At 35.6% G+C, this 14,245-nt stretch overlaps 1 protein-coding gene across 1 annotated transcript in view; it reads right to left on the reverse strand.

Moving 5' to 3' along the window:
* The window catches only part of REPS2 (RALBP1 associated Eps domain containing 2), a 611,369-nt gene that overhangs the window by 473,797 nt on the left and 123,327 nt on the right, over nt 1–14,245 (reverse strand). Inside the window, exon 2 of the mRNA XM_053707397.1 lies at nt 10,243–10,366. Coding sequence (XP_053563372.1) covers nt 10,243–10,366 — 124 coding nt within the window. The remainder of the gene's footprint in view (nt 1–10,242; nt 10,367–14,245) is intronic.

Genomic DNA, 14,245 nt, shown 5'->3' on the forward strand with positions numbered 1-14,245 from the left:
CAAGTGTTGGAGATGCCGCTCCTAAAATAATACAATACGGAGATAAATTCAATTTAAGTTAAATTAACTTTAAACATAAACATAAACATACATTATAAAGAGAAAAAAAACTTGTTTCGGACAGGAGTGTGCACCTTTATGTTTGAGTGGCATGTGAATGTATGTTAAGGTGAGTAATTGTACTAAAGCATTGGCCTCAAATGAGCAAGGATGTATGTTATTCCATCTGTTTTTGAGGTAAGATTCCCATGTGGTCACTATATCTGCGAACACATCCATTTCTTGCTTTAAATAAAATATTTCTTCTAAGTCAATCGATTCAGGGACTTTTCAGATCCACATATCTAATGTGGGCGGCTCTTTAGTTTTCCAGTTTTTGGCTATTAGAAATTTCACACTATTGGATAGTATAAAGAACAGTTTGAGTGATGGTATGTGTTTTATTCTAAGAGGATTATTCAACAGCCAAATCAGGGGGTCTAAAGGTAATTCAGTTTCTAAGATATCGTCTATTTCAGATATGATAGTTCTCCATAGAGTTTGGATGGATGTGCACCACCACCACATATGGGTCATGCCGCTGCCTTCATGTCCACAACGCCAACATGTGTTTTTGGCTTTGTTATATAAGCGGTGAAGTTTTTGGGGTATGTAGTACCATCTGTGTAAGATCTTTAAATTGATTTCTAGGGTAGCGGAAGATATAGAGGTTTTAAGTGTGGAACGGATGATCTTTGAAAATGTTAGTTGTGGGATGATAACTCCAATATCTCTTTCCCAGTTTTCTAGATATGGTAGGGTATAACCTGGGAATGGGGTAATTAGTATTTTATATATATGTGACAGTGTATGACGAATCGGAGGTTCTCTAACACATAATTGTTCAAATTTAGTTAGGGGTCTGGTCATATTTCTAGCTTGTGAATGTGTCGATATAAAGTTGTATACTCGTTGGTATGTGAACCAGTTTTTAAAGCAGGTGAAGCCCTGGTGGATCAGTTCTTCTTGTGTCTTTATATGTTCGCTATTTATCAGCCAGAATAGCGGGAAGTCATTTAAATATGTGGTGTATTTATGAGATTCTATTAGGGGACCTAAATCGAGTTCACCATTTTTAACTAGGGATGTGAGTGGAGAGGGCCTGGAAGAGAGGTCTGGAAATCTAATCATCATTTTATCCCATAGTCTTAGGTTTTCTAATATAATTGGGTTATGTGAAGGACGTTGAAAATTTTGTTTTTGAATAGCCCAGCAGTATCTACTGATATTTGTCGTTTGGGTTATGCTATGTTCTATGGATACCCATTGATTGTATTGTTTATGTATATTCCAGTCTAGTATACATTGTAAGAATATCGCATATCTATAGTAGGTCAGATTGGGGAGACCCAATCCACCCTATGTTTTAGGAAGAGACATAAGTTTTTTTATTGATTCTTGGGTGTTTTTTATGCCAAGTAAAGTCACTAAGTGCTTGTTGTAATGAATCTAAGTACTTTACTGGAAGTGGAAATGGCAATGTTTGTAGAATGTATAAAATTCTGGGTAAGACATTCATTTTTATAAGATTTATACGACCCAACCAAGATAGTCTTTTAGATCTCCAACTCGATAAATCTCTTATTTTTTCCTTTTTTTATCTTTTCAAAATTTAATGAAATTAGTTTGCCTATAGTGGTAGTGAGATAGACTCCTAGATATTTGAGAGATTGTGGATTCCATTTGAAAGGAGATAACCTTTCTATTTCTATCTTTTTGTCTGGGTCAAAGGTGATGTTTAGTATTTCTGATTTAGGAATATTAATTAAGGCATTGGATTGGAGATGAAAGTTGTTAAATTCCTCAATCAGTAGTGGTAGAGATATTTCAGGATTTGTTAATGTGAATAGTATATCATCTGCAAATAGTGATATGGTATATTTGTGATATATGGTATATTGAGATCTAGTTTTTGCCGCCAGTGTTTCAATAACGCATGCAAATAAGAGTGGGGATAAGGGACATCCCTGTCATGTCCCATTAGATATTTCGAAGGAATCAGAGAGGGTGCCATTTATTAGAATTTTTGCAGTTGGATATGTATATAGGTATATATGTATATAGGGAAAATATCTTTTGGATCACTCCCAGACCAAATCCCTTTCGGCTAGATTACGAGTCTTGTGTTATGAGTAAAAAAGCAGCGTTAAGCCTCATAACGCTGCTTTTTTACTACTGCTGCTATTACGAGTCTTGCAGATTTAGGGGCACCGCACACTTTTTTGGCAAATCAACTTACTCAAATTGCGTATAGTCTTTTTTCTATGGGACTTCCATAGCGCCGGTATTACGAGCTTGTCCTGGGAGGCCAAAAAGTGAGAGGTACAGCCTATCCCGCAAGATTCGTACAGCATTTTAAAGTCAGTAGTTATGAGTTTTACACTACAATGCTGTAGCATAAAACTCATAACTAAAGTGCTAAAAAGTACACTAACACCCATAAACTGCCTATTAACCCCTAAACCGAGGCCCTCCCGCATTGCAAACACTAAAATTCAATTATTAACCCCTAAACTGCCGCTCCAGACATCGCTGCCACTATAATAAACATATTAACCCCTAAACCGCCGCACTCCCGCCTCGCAAACAGTTAAATATTATTAACCCCTAATCTGCTGTCCCTAACATTGCCGCCACCTACCTACATTTATTAACCCCTAATCTGCCACCCCCAACGTCACCGCCAATATATTAAATTTATTAACCCCTAAATCTAAGTCTAACCCTAACCCTAACACCCCCTAACTTAAATATAATTAAAATAAATATAAAGAAAACCTACAATTAATAACTAAATAATTCCTATTTAAAACTAAATACTTACCTATAAAATAAACCCTAAACTAGCTACAATATAACTAATAGTTACATTGTAGCTAGCTTAGGGTTTATTTTTATTTTACAGGCAAGTTTGTATTTATTTTAACTAGATAGAATAGTTATTAAATAGTGATTAACTATTTAATAACTACCTAGCTAAAATAAATACAAATTGACCTGTAAAATAAAACCTAACCTAAGTTACACTAACACCTAACACTACACTACAATTAAATAAATGCCCTAAATTAAATTCAATTAACTAAATTCAAAACAATTAGCTAAATTACAAAAAAAACCTCACTAAATTACACAAAATAAAATCCTAACACTAACCCCCGAAGATCCACTTACCGGGAGAAGTCTTCATCCAAGCGGTAAGATGTCCTCAACGAAGCCAGCAGAAGTGGTCCTTCAGACGGGCAGAAGTGGTCCTCCAGACAGGCAGAAGTCTTCACCCAGATGGCATCTTCTATCTTCATCCTTCCGATGTGGAGCGACTCCATCTTCAAGACATCTGGCGCGGAGCATCCTCTTCAATCGACATCTTCTTGCTGAATGAAGGTTCCTTTAAATGGCGTCATCCAAGATGGCGTCTCTTAGATTCCGATTGGCTGATAGAATTCTATCAGACAATCGGAATTAAGTTTGAAAAAATCCTATTGGCCGATGCAATCAGCCAATAGGATTGAGCTTGCATTCTATTGGCTGTTCCAATCAGCCAATGTAATGCAAGCTCAATCCTATTGGCTGATTGGATCAGCCAATAGGATTGAAGTTCAATCCTATTGGCTGATTGCAAGTTCAATCCTATTGGTAGTTTAGTTTAAGCTAGGGTTTTTTTATTTTGTGTGGGCTTTTTTTATTTTTTTGGGGCTATTAGATTAGGTGTAATTAGTTTAAAGATCTTGTAATTTGTTTTTTATTTTCTGTAATTTAGTGTTTGTTTTTTTAATTTAGCTAATTGTTTTGAATTTAGTTAATTGTATTTAAAGGGACACTGAACCCAAATTTTTTCTTTCATGATTCAGATAGAGCATGCAATTTTAAGCAACTTTCTAATTTACTCCTATTATCAAATTTTCTTCATTCTCTTTGTATCTTTATTTGAAATGCAAGAATGTAAGTTTAGATGCCGGCACATTTTTGGTGAACAACCTGGGTTGTTCTTGCTGATTGGTGGATAAATTCATCCACCAATGAACACGTGCTTTCCAGGGTCCTAAACCAAACAAATAGCTTAGATGTCTTCTTTTTCAAATAAACATAGCAAGAGAACAAAGAAAAATTGATAATAGGAGTAAATTAGAAAGTTGCTTAAAATTGCATGCTCTATCTGAATCATAAAATAAAAAATCTGGGTTCAGTGTCCCTTTAATTTAGGGAATTTATTTAATTGTAGTGTAGTGTTAGGTGTTAGTGTAACTTAGGTTAGGTTTTATTTTACAGATCATTTTGTATTTATTTTAGCTAGGTAGTTATTAAATAGTTAATAACTATTTAATAATTATTCTACCTAGTTAAAATAAATACAAACTTGCCTGTAAAATAAAAATAAACCCTTAGATAGCTACAATGTAACTATTAGTTATATTGTAGCTAGCTTAGGGTTTATTTTATAGGTAAGTATTTAGTTTTAAATAGGAATTATTTAGTTATTAATTGTAGGTTTTCTTTATATTTATTTTAATTATATTTAAGTTAGGGGGTGTTAGGTTTTGGGATACACTTAGATTTAGGGGTTAATAAATTTAATATAGTGGCGGCGACGTTGGGGGCGGCAGATTAGGGGTTAATAAATGTAGGTAGGTGGCGGCGATGCTAGGGAGAGCAGATTAGGGGTTAATAATATTTAACTAATGTTTGAGAGGCGGGAGTGTGGCGGTTTAGGGGTTAATATTTTTATTATAGTGGTGGCAATGTCCGGAGCGGCAGATTAGGGGTTAATAAGTATAATGTAGGTGTCGGTGATGTCGGGGCGGCAGATTAGGGGTTAATAAGTATAAGATTAGGGGTGTTTAGACTTGGGGTTCATGTTAGGGTGTTAGGTGTAAACATAAATTTAGTTTCCCCATAGGAATCAATGGGGCTGCGTTACTGAGCTTTACGCTGCTTTTTGGCAGGTGTTAGACTTTTTCCTCAGCCGGCTCTCCCCATTGATGTCTATGGGGAAATCGTGCACGAGCACGTACAACCAGCTCACCGCTGACTTAAGCAGCGCTGGTATTGGAGTGCGTTATGGAGCACAATTTTGCTCTATGCTCACTTCTTGCCTAAAAACGGCGGGTTTGTAAAAACCTGTAATACCAGCGCTGTAGGTAAGTGAGCGGTGACAATAACGTGCAAGTTAATACCACACCCCTCATAACGCAAAACTCATAATCTAGCCGATTGTTTCTCTAGTGTAATTTTAAGGAAATCCAATGCAACACGGTCAAAGGCCTTTTCATTGTCTGTAGATAATGCGATCAGTGGTATTTTATTTTCTTGCACAAAGAAAATTATATTTAAGGCCCTGATCGTGTTGTCTTTCGCTTCTCTCCCAAGTAAGAATCCTACTTGGTCAGGATGGATAAGCTCAGGTAATAAAACGTTTATGCTATTTGCTAGTAATTTAGAGTACATCTTTACATATGAGTTGAGAAGTGATATTGGACGATAGCTTGAGAGGGACTCGAGTTTTATTTGGTTTTAATAGGACAGTAATATGGGCTTCTAGTGCTGAACTAGGAAAAGGGTGTGAGACATCTATCTAAATTATGTTAGTAGATGTAGCGAAAGCAGTTCTGCAAATAGAGACTAATATTTATAAGTAAATCCAACTGGCCCTGGCGATTTGTTTGTAGGAATATTTGCAATAACTTTTTGTAATTCTTCTAAAGAAAAGGCTTCATCTAGCGTCTCCTTTTGATATTGAGTCAATTTGGGGAGTTGTAGGTTTTTCAGGTAGTTTGTGATGGTTTGTGTTCGTGTATTTGTAGGGGTAATTTTATCAGAGGAAGATTGTGAGATATTGTATTGGTTATGATAGTATTTCCTAAATGTTTCTGCTATGGATTGTATAGAGCGTTTTGAGTTTCCTTTGGCATCTTTGATGTGCAATATATAAGAATATTTTGATTTTATCTTTATGTATCTCGCTAAAGAACACCCCGATTTATTGAGGTCCATGTATAAATGTTGTTTCAGGAGAAATAGTTTTCTGTTTTGTTCTTTATTTAAAAGTGAAGCTAAAGTAAAGCGTTTAGATTGTAATAGTTGGAGGGTATCATTATTAGTCGGGTCTTGTTTATGTGTCATTTCTAGTTGTGATATTTCATTTATAAGGATAGTGGTTATTTCTCTTTTTTGTTTATTTATATGGGATTTATAAGCTATCAAATCTCTTCTAATTGTACATTTGTGGGCTTGCCAATTGGTTTGGGGAGATGTATCTATGTCTTTATTATGCTGGGAAAAAATTCTTCTATTTTGTTTTGCAGTTTAAGTTTAATGTCGGGGTCAGTTAATAGCTTGTCATCTAGTTTCTATATCTAATCTCTTAAAGGTTTGGAAGGCCATACCAGGGAGCAGTGAACCCCTGCATGATCTGACCAAGTTATAGGGGAGATATGTGCTGAGCGAGTCAAGCCCATGCTGGTTATATCCGTAAATATATAGTCAATTCTTGTATATACTTTATGTGGGAAAGAGAAAAATGTATAACATATTGTATCTGGGTGTAAAGTTTTCAAAACATCCATACATTTAAGTTGTTTTATTAGATTATTTGATTTGATAATGCTCTTTTGAGTGCTAGAAGATTTACGGGATGAGCTATCCATTGCTGGATTTAAAGTTATGTTTAGGTCTCCCCATCACCAAAGTACCTTTTTGATCTTCTATAATGATATTTGATACGTGTTGTGAGAATATATGTTGTTTTGTGTGAGGTTCAGATATAGATACTAGTGTTATTGGCCAACCATATAGGAGGCCTGTTATCAAGATATATCTTCCTTCCTTGTCTCTAATCACCGATATTTCTTGAAAAGGGACACCTGTTTTGATAAGGATTCCCACTCCCTGAATTTTCTTTTTGGGAGGAGATGCGTAATAACTTTTGCCAAATTTATAATGGAAAGTTTTAGGTTCTCGACCTTTAAGGAAGTGAGATTCCTGGATTAGTACTATTTCACTCCTGTTGCGTTTAAAATCTGTTAAAGCTGTGGATCATTTTCTAGGGGAATTAAGGCCCTTAGTATTGATAGATAAAACATTCAAATACCTATCTTTATTGTTTTTATGGATTTGTAGAGGCGTTTGAGGAGTGTGAGACATTTTTAATGTTTGTTTTAGTGTCTATAGTGAGGTGATGTTTAGTATTTTCCATGAAGAGGTACGGTGTATGGTGTGTATTTGTCCAGTCCAAAAATAATGTATTAAACAGTGAGTCAATCAATAACAATAAACATAATACAAAACAAACAATTTGTACAAAAAAATACCATCTCTTTTGTGAAGGAGATGGCAACAAAGTATAAGGGAAGTTGCCTCTCTCCCCCAAGACCCAGAACTAGTACCTAATATCTAATTTAGGCTTAATTATGTAGCTTACTTGAAAAACGGATTACATATGAACATTTCCGTTTAATCTTTTTCTGTGCCATATTTGTACCTATAGATTCTATGGTGATCATGGAACAGCGCCTATGACAACAAAACAGTTTCAGATTTTTGCTTATGCTAACAAATCTTTACATTAGTGCTGAGATGCGAGTGTGCTTAAAGTTGAGATAAGTATATATTCAATATTTATTGGCCATATTATTTATAACCATTAAATATATGGATCAATAGAAAAGGCCTAGACAATACTAGACTGTTTAAACATTCATTCCATTGTACCTGCAAATACACAGCAGAATTGGTAATATATACATAAGACATTACTTATCTGTGGTCGTCAGAGTGTTATTTATAACAGAGACAAGAGTTTTCATGGAGGATCTGTTGCTGAGTCGAAATGGGTTGTGATGGTACCTTCTTGGGAACAGTCTTCCACTTGGGACGTTGATTTATATTTTATCCGGATTTGGATCGAGTAGCAGGTGTTATATCCACATCAGTATTTGGAAGCGGGGGGGGGGGGGCAAATGTCAAACCCAATGATTTGGAGAGAGTGTCCAAGTCCGAAGACTCTCTATAAATTATCATTTTCACATCAAGGAAAACCCCAGTGGTATCTTATTTTATGTTCTTGAAGAACTGAAGTGATGAATTTCAGAGATTTCCTTTTTTCAATGGTGGACAAACTGAGGTCTTGGTATATTTGTAAGGTTTTACCTTGGAATGAAAGAGGATTGGTGTTTATTGCTGATGTCCAAATAGTTTCTCTGTACTTAAAGTGGAGGGGTCATATTATAACATCTCTCTGAGGAGCAGCAGGGTAAGGGCGAGGTCTTAGCGCTCGATGAGCTCTTTCAATAGCATGATCTGTAAAGGAGGTTGATTGTGCAATGGAGTTGAAAAGATCTAACAAATAGGAGCAAAACATATCAATTGTTATATCTTCTGGGATTCCACAAATTCTCAAGTTATTTCTTCTACTCCTATTTTCAAGATCCTCCACATTGTCTTGAAGTGTTTGAATCATAGAGACTTGTTGCAACAGGTCTGATTCAGTTGTAGATATCATATTGTTAATAGTATCCTGGCTGTCCTCTAAGTCTTCTATCCTAGATCCTAGAGAATTTATCTATTTTTTAACTGTGGAGAGTTCGGATTGTATAAATGTCTTGAGGTCTGCTATATTGATGGTAGCTTCTCAATGGTGGCTTGTAGTATAGTTAGTTGTTGTTGTGTAATTGATTGATCTGGTGGCGAATCTTGTGTTGAAGACTGAGGAGAGCCTTTTGAAGTATTAGTTGCATCTTGCTTGGTATTCTCAGACGGAGAGAAAAATGTAGACAGAGATGCCGACTGAAGACAGAGATGCCGACTGAGTAGGAGTTTTCCCATTTTTATCTGGTTTTGTTGACTTTCTGGTAGCCCTGTTTTCCTCATACTTTTATGGGGATAAGTGGTTTAATATCTGCTTCACCCCTGGTTATGCTGTTCTTTTAGGTTGTCTCCTTTAATACAAAAGAAAAATAAACCCCAAAGAGTTTCTGGCAGAGATCTATCCTGTCTTTCTTGTCCTCTCTATAGGTTATTGGCTTTGAGAGTGGGGAAACCACTGTACCAAATGATAGGCTTTTGTTACTAAGAGGCGATTAATGTATATTCGTTACGTCGATATTCAACCGTTAGTGAAATATAAGTTGTATCTGCATATATATTTGGTATGTCCCCTTTTTTATAGCAGCCTTCAACTAATGGTTCAAATTTCTTTTGGTTATTTATGTTAAGGCCCTCAATACATTTATCCTTCAGTTAGCTATTATAGTAATGTCCATATGAGACAGGGCAAAGTAACTAGGTGTTCATCTATTTTCACATAATTATATGCAGTACCGTGTTGGCATTGCAGATGTTATTGCTTTTTATGTAATCCGCCCTCATTTATGTTTATAATTATTTATGGGATTTGAGATCTGTATTTGTTAGGCTGCATATTAGATCTAATAGCGATGTTCCTGTAACCGGCTTCTGTATTGCAGCTCTACGGGGTTAAAAAGCTTTACTACGGTCTTGGTTTTGTTATCTTGAAGTTAGAGCCTTCCGTTCGCAATTACATGGTAGGCCTTATGACACAGCTCTTTTTGTGCGCTTTAGTCGCACTGTAGACTAATGCCGGTTTGCTGGATTACGATACCTTTAGAATGGTGTCTTTCACGATGTTGGCTGTATCCCTGCAGCAAGTCGTACCATTGTAGGCAGTTTCCCAGCTCCTATCTGCGCTTATTCGGCTACAGGGGAAGAGATGCTCCGAAGCTCAGTCTCTATGCGGTCATGTTCCAGCACGGCCAGACCCCATGCTTATTCTTAAATACATATTTCTATATATATCTAAAGTTTTTTTGGTAAAATATATATAAGTTCAATAATGTAAGCACTGTTGTGAACAGGTTTGGACTTTGGTCCAAAAAGTCCTTATGAGGAGGTATCAAGTGCCTTGAGGTGTTATATTCGATAAGCCAAAAATGGTCTCGAAAAGCTGTTGAAAAGTGACTTGAGAATCAGATGAAATCTTGATAGTGTGATCAGGCAGAATAGAAAAGTTATGGTATATACAGTCATTATAAACACAAACTGTGAGCAGATAATACTGACCCATATGTATGTTATGAGACACATTAATCGTGTGTGACGCATTCCTCATTGGCCCACATAAGAATAGAGCATACACAAAACAAGGAAAATGGAGCAAGACCTGCACTAAAACAAATGTGTGGCGCTTACCATTTATTATGCTCTCTAGTCGCACTGGGAGGCCGGTCTGTGCTGCAGAAATTAATTTCAAGGCAATAAAAAACTGAGTTGGCCCAAAGTAACCAATATGTTTGGCACCACACAGCTCTGTGATCTGAAATAAAAAAAACAAATGTAAATAAAGCAATGGGGAACACTTTGTAACTGAGAGAATATTCAATCATTCTATAGTTTATAGCTGGCTAAAAAAAACTAAATTAAAAGCTGGGTATATTTTTATTTGTGTACTTGCAGCTTTAGCTGAATGCAAATAAATACATTTGGAAGCCAACCGAGAAGCATTATCACACTCATTAATACAGCAGTTGTTTTTTCTTTTTAATTTTTTTTTACAAGTATAATTCAGAAAAATCAAAGGGACATGAATCCCAAATTTCTTCTTCCATGATTTAGATAAAGCATTTGATTTCAAACAACTTTCCGATTGACATCTATTATCTAATTTGTTTTGTTCTCTTGATGTCCTTTGTTGAAAGGGATACCTAGGTATGCTCAGGTGCTGCTGATTGGTGGCTGCACATATATGCCTCATGTTGCTGGCAAATTGGATAGTAGAAGTACATTGTTGTTTAAAATGTTATTCTTTATTTGAATCATGAAAGAAACAGCTTGGGTTTCATGTCCCTTTAACATAGTAAGATAATGATTTAATAGTCTTATGTTATAAATCACAGACATTTTATTTGCAAATTTTTGAAAGTCATATTGGTGGGATGTAGTAACAAAGTATACAGACAATAATTCAGTACTGTCAATATTTAATGCTTAAAAGGGACATGATAATACAAAATAACTTATGCTTCAAAAATGTATTACAGAACTTTGTTTTTTGAAAAATGAATTTTCCTGTTCTGAATAACCTGAGCAAGTCCCAAGACTAATTGCTACAACACCATATACTTCCTGTTAGTTTCACCTTAGAGGGACATGAAACCCCACATTTTTCTTTTATGTTTCAGATAGAGCATGCAATTTTAAACAACTTTCTAATGTACTTCTATTATTAAATTTTCTTTGTACTTTTTGGTATCTTTTGTTGAAAAGCAGGGGCGTAAGAACAGGAGCGTGCACATGTCTGGAGCACTATATGACAGTAGCAGTTTTGCTAAAATGTTGTGCATGTGCAAGTGAACTAGATTGCAGCACTATTTCCTGCCATATAGTGCGCCAGACACCTGCCTAGATATCTCTTCAACTAAGAACAACTTGGGAACGAAGCAAATTTTATAATAGAAGTAAATTGGAAAAATCTTTTTAAATTCTATGCTCTGTCTGAATCACAAAATATTTTTTTGGGTTTCATAACCATTTAAAGGGACATTAAACTGCTGGGTATGCTATTGTTTTACCTCCTGTGCCTGCAATTTTCTTCAAAGCTATTCTCTTATTTTAAACCTTTGAAAATGCAGATTAGCTAAGTTCTGCTTCATCACACTGAGTTCCGCCATCTTGAAATGTAAGTTTTCCTGCACCCTGTGACAGAAGTAGCGTGCATTTACAGATCAGTGATATTGTTGTCTTCTTGACAAGTCATATCATGCACCTTAGTTTAGCGTCCACAATACAGAGCGGGAGCTGTACATTTTTGCAGTGGTTGCATTTCTTTATATTATTCCTGGGGATTTTTATATTTGTTTTGTAAATTTTAAACTAAAAAATCTACAAAAATGTAATTCTTTTGCTTTTTATTGTACAAAATAATCCAAAGTGCAAGGTACAGCTGTCAAAACGCCTGTAATGTCACTGATCTGTAAAAGTACACTGTCACAGGATGCAGCAATACGTATGTACCAAGATGGTGGCAGCCAGTATAAGGAAGCAGAGCTTTACTAAATGACTTCTGTAAAGTGGTATAATAAGAAAATGGCTTTAAAGAGAGCTACAAGTACGGGAGAGAAAAAAAACAATAGCATGGTGAGTAGTAACCATGTTACTAGAATTGTACTCAGAAGGCCCTTTAACATCAAACAGCTTTTACTAAATTGGCCATAATAGTTGTAAAAATGAAATGCTCAAATTTGTGAGAACATGCAATTTTAAGCATTTCAACCCTTCACTATTGTGTGTTTAATCCCCATAAAGGAGCAGAATTACTGATTGGACCTAAAGAGCACTGCCTGATTCAACTAGAAACCGTCATGCTACTCGCTCCACTAATTGAATCAACAGCAGTTTCTGCTCCGGAACAGCAGTGCTCTGCAGATCACAAGTGGTACTTCTACTGTATGTTAAATTCAGGGTTAAATTCACAGTAGTGCAGGGTCAATAGTCTTCGAAGTGCACTAATGAATTACAGCAGGTCATTTTTTGACTATTATGTTGCTTTAACCCTAATAAGTTTTACTATTGCTCTTTCACGTGAATGATAGAAAGAAACCACCAATCAGCAGCCAGCTACTAGTTGTGTATTGCTGCTCCTGCCTACCTAGGTATTCTTTTTTAACAAAGATACCAAGAGAATGATGCAAATTAGGTAACAGAGGTAAATTGGAAAGTTGTTTAAAATTACAAGCTCTGTCTGAATTATGAAATCATAACCATTTAGTTGACAGATACTGTTTGAGCTAATAACTGTATATATTCCTCTCTTATTAAATATGATAAAATAATAGATGAGTGAATACGTTCATGTTATCACATCATTACATAAGATAACATAAGATTGATTAATTTAACATTTAGCACTAAAAGTTACATATTAGTTACATAACTTATTTCTCACTGTGTTGACTCTACAACACTGTTAGCATTTTATAGAAATATATACTAGTTAGATATACAAATAAATATACTACTAATCCTTTCTTATTGGTGCAGGCTATGGTGGTCACATAGTGACGGTGATTAAAGTGCACACAACATTTATAAAACAAAAATCAGTCAACTTTCCTGGTTTATGTAGAGTTGGATTTCATTATTCCCAGATATTCCCAGATAATATAGTTTACTTTTTAATTTAATTCTATGATACAATTTACTGTGTCTCTCGGCATCCTTTTCTGAAAAGCATACCTCAGGAGGAGCAGTGCACTACTGGGAAAAGCATACCTCAGGAGGAGCAGTGCACTACTGGGAAAAGCATACCTCAGGAGGAGCAGTGCACTACTGGAAAAAGCATGCCTCAGGAGGAGCAGTGCACTACTGGGAAAAGCATACCTCAGGAGGAGCAGTGCACTACTGGGAAAAGCATACCTCAGGAGGAGCAGTGCACTACTGGGAAAAGCATACCTCAGGAGGAGCAGTGCACTACTGGGAAAAGCATACAGTGAAATGTGTCAGGTTGCTGTTTTTTTTATTTTTTTATTTTAAAGTATGCATCAAAAGTTGATGTTTTTTTAAATTTTGTTAATGTTTGATATTTTGTTGCTGACATATTATTTTCGGTGTTTACTCCTTTTGTGGCTCAGTCCAATTAACAGAGTATTTTTATGCATTAGCACATACCTGAACTCTACCTATCTACCTAATTACAGATAGGTGTTATCAGGGACACCATACTTATTTCTATTAGCCTTTTCTTTGTTTATTTTTAGCTTTTTCTTTGCCAGATCATTACTTGATGGTATCACCACTCTTGTCGAATAAAGCTGTTGTTTTTTCATTAATCACCTTCCCCAGTTCTCTCTATCTGAGCAGCTTTTTCCATTTTTATTTTACTCACAGAGATCAATATTGCTTGGCTGCCTGGGTGCAGAACACATCTATCTAATATGATGGAGCAATTATACCGTGAGCTTACAAAGTACTTAAAACCAGTAATTCCAGTACTCTGCAATGTATGTCATAATCTAGCAATAAGAAAAAAAATATACAAAACTAGTATGTGAGCCATATAAAACAAATTTCAATAGTCAAAAAGAATCCTAAAATCCCAGCCACAAAATGATTGCACCAATAACAGTGCCATCAACTAAAACATTGTACTTGTTTTTGTATGAATATTGTCCATAACAAAAGTCACTATTTCTACTTT

Source organism: Bombina bombina, chromosome 3 (genome assembly GCF_027579735.1).
Source record: "Bombina bombina isolate aBomBom1 chromosome 3, aBomBom1.pri, whole genome shotgun sequence".
Classification (NCBI taxonomy): Eukaryota; Metazoa; Chordata; class Amphibia; order Anura; family Bombinatoridae; genus Bombina; species Bombina bombina.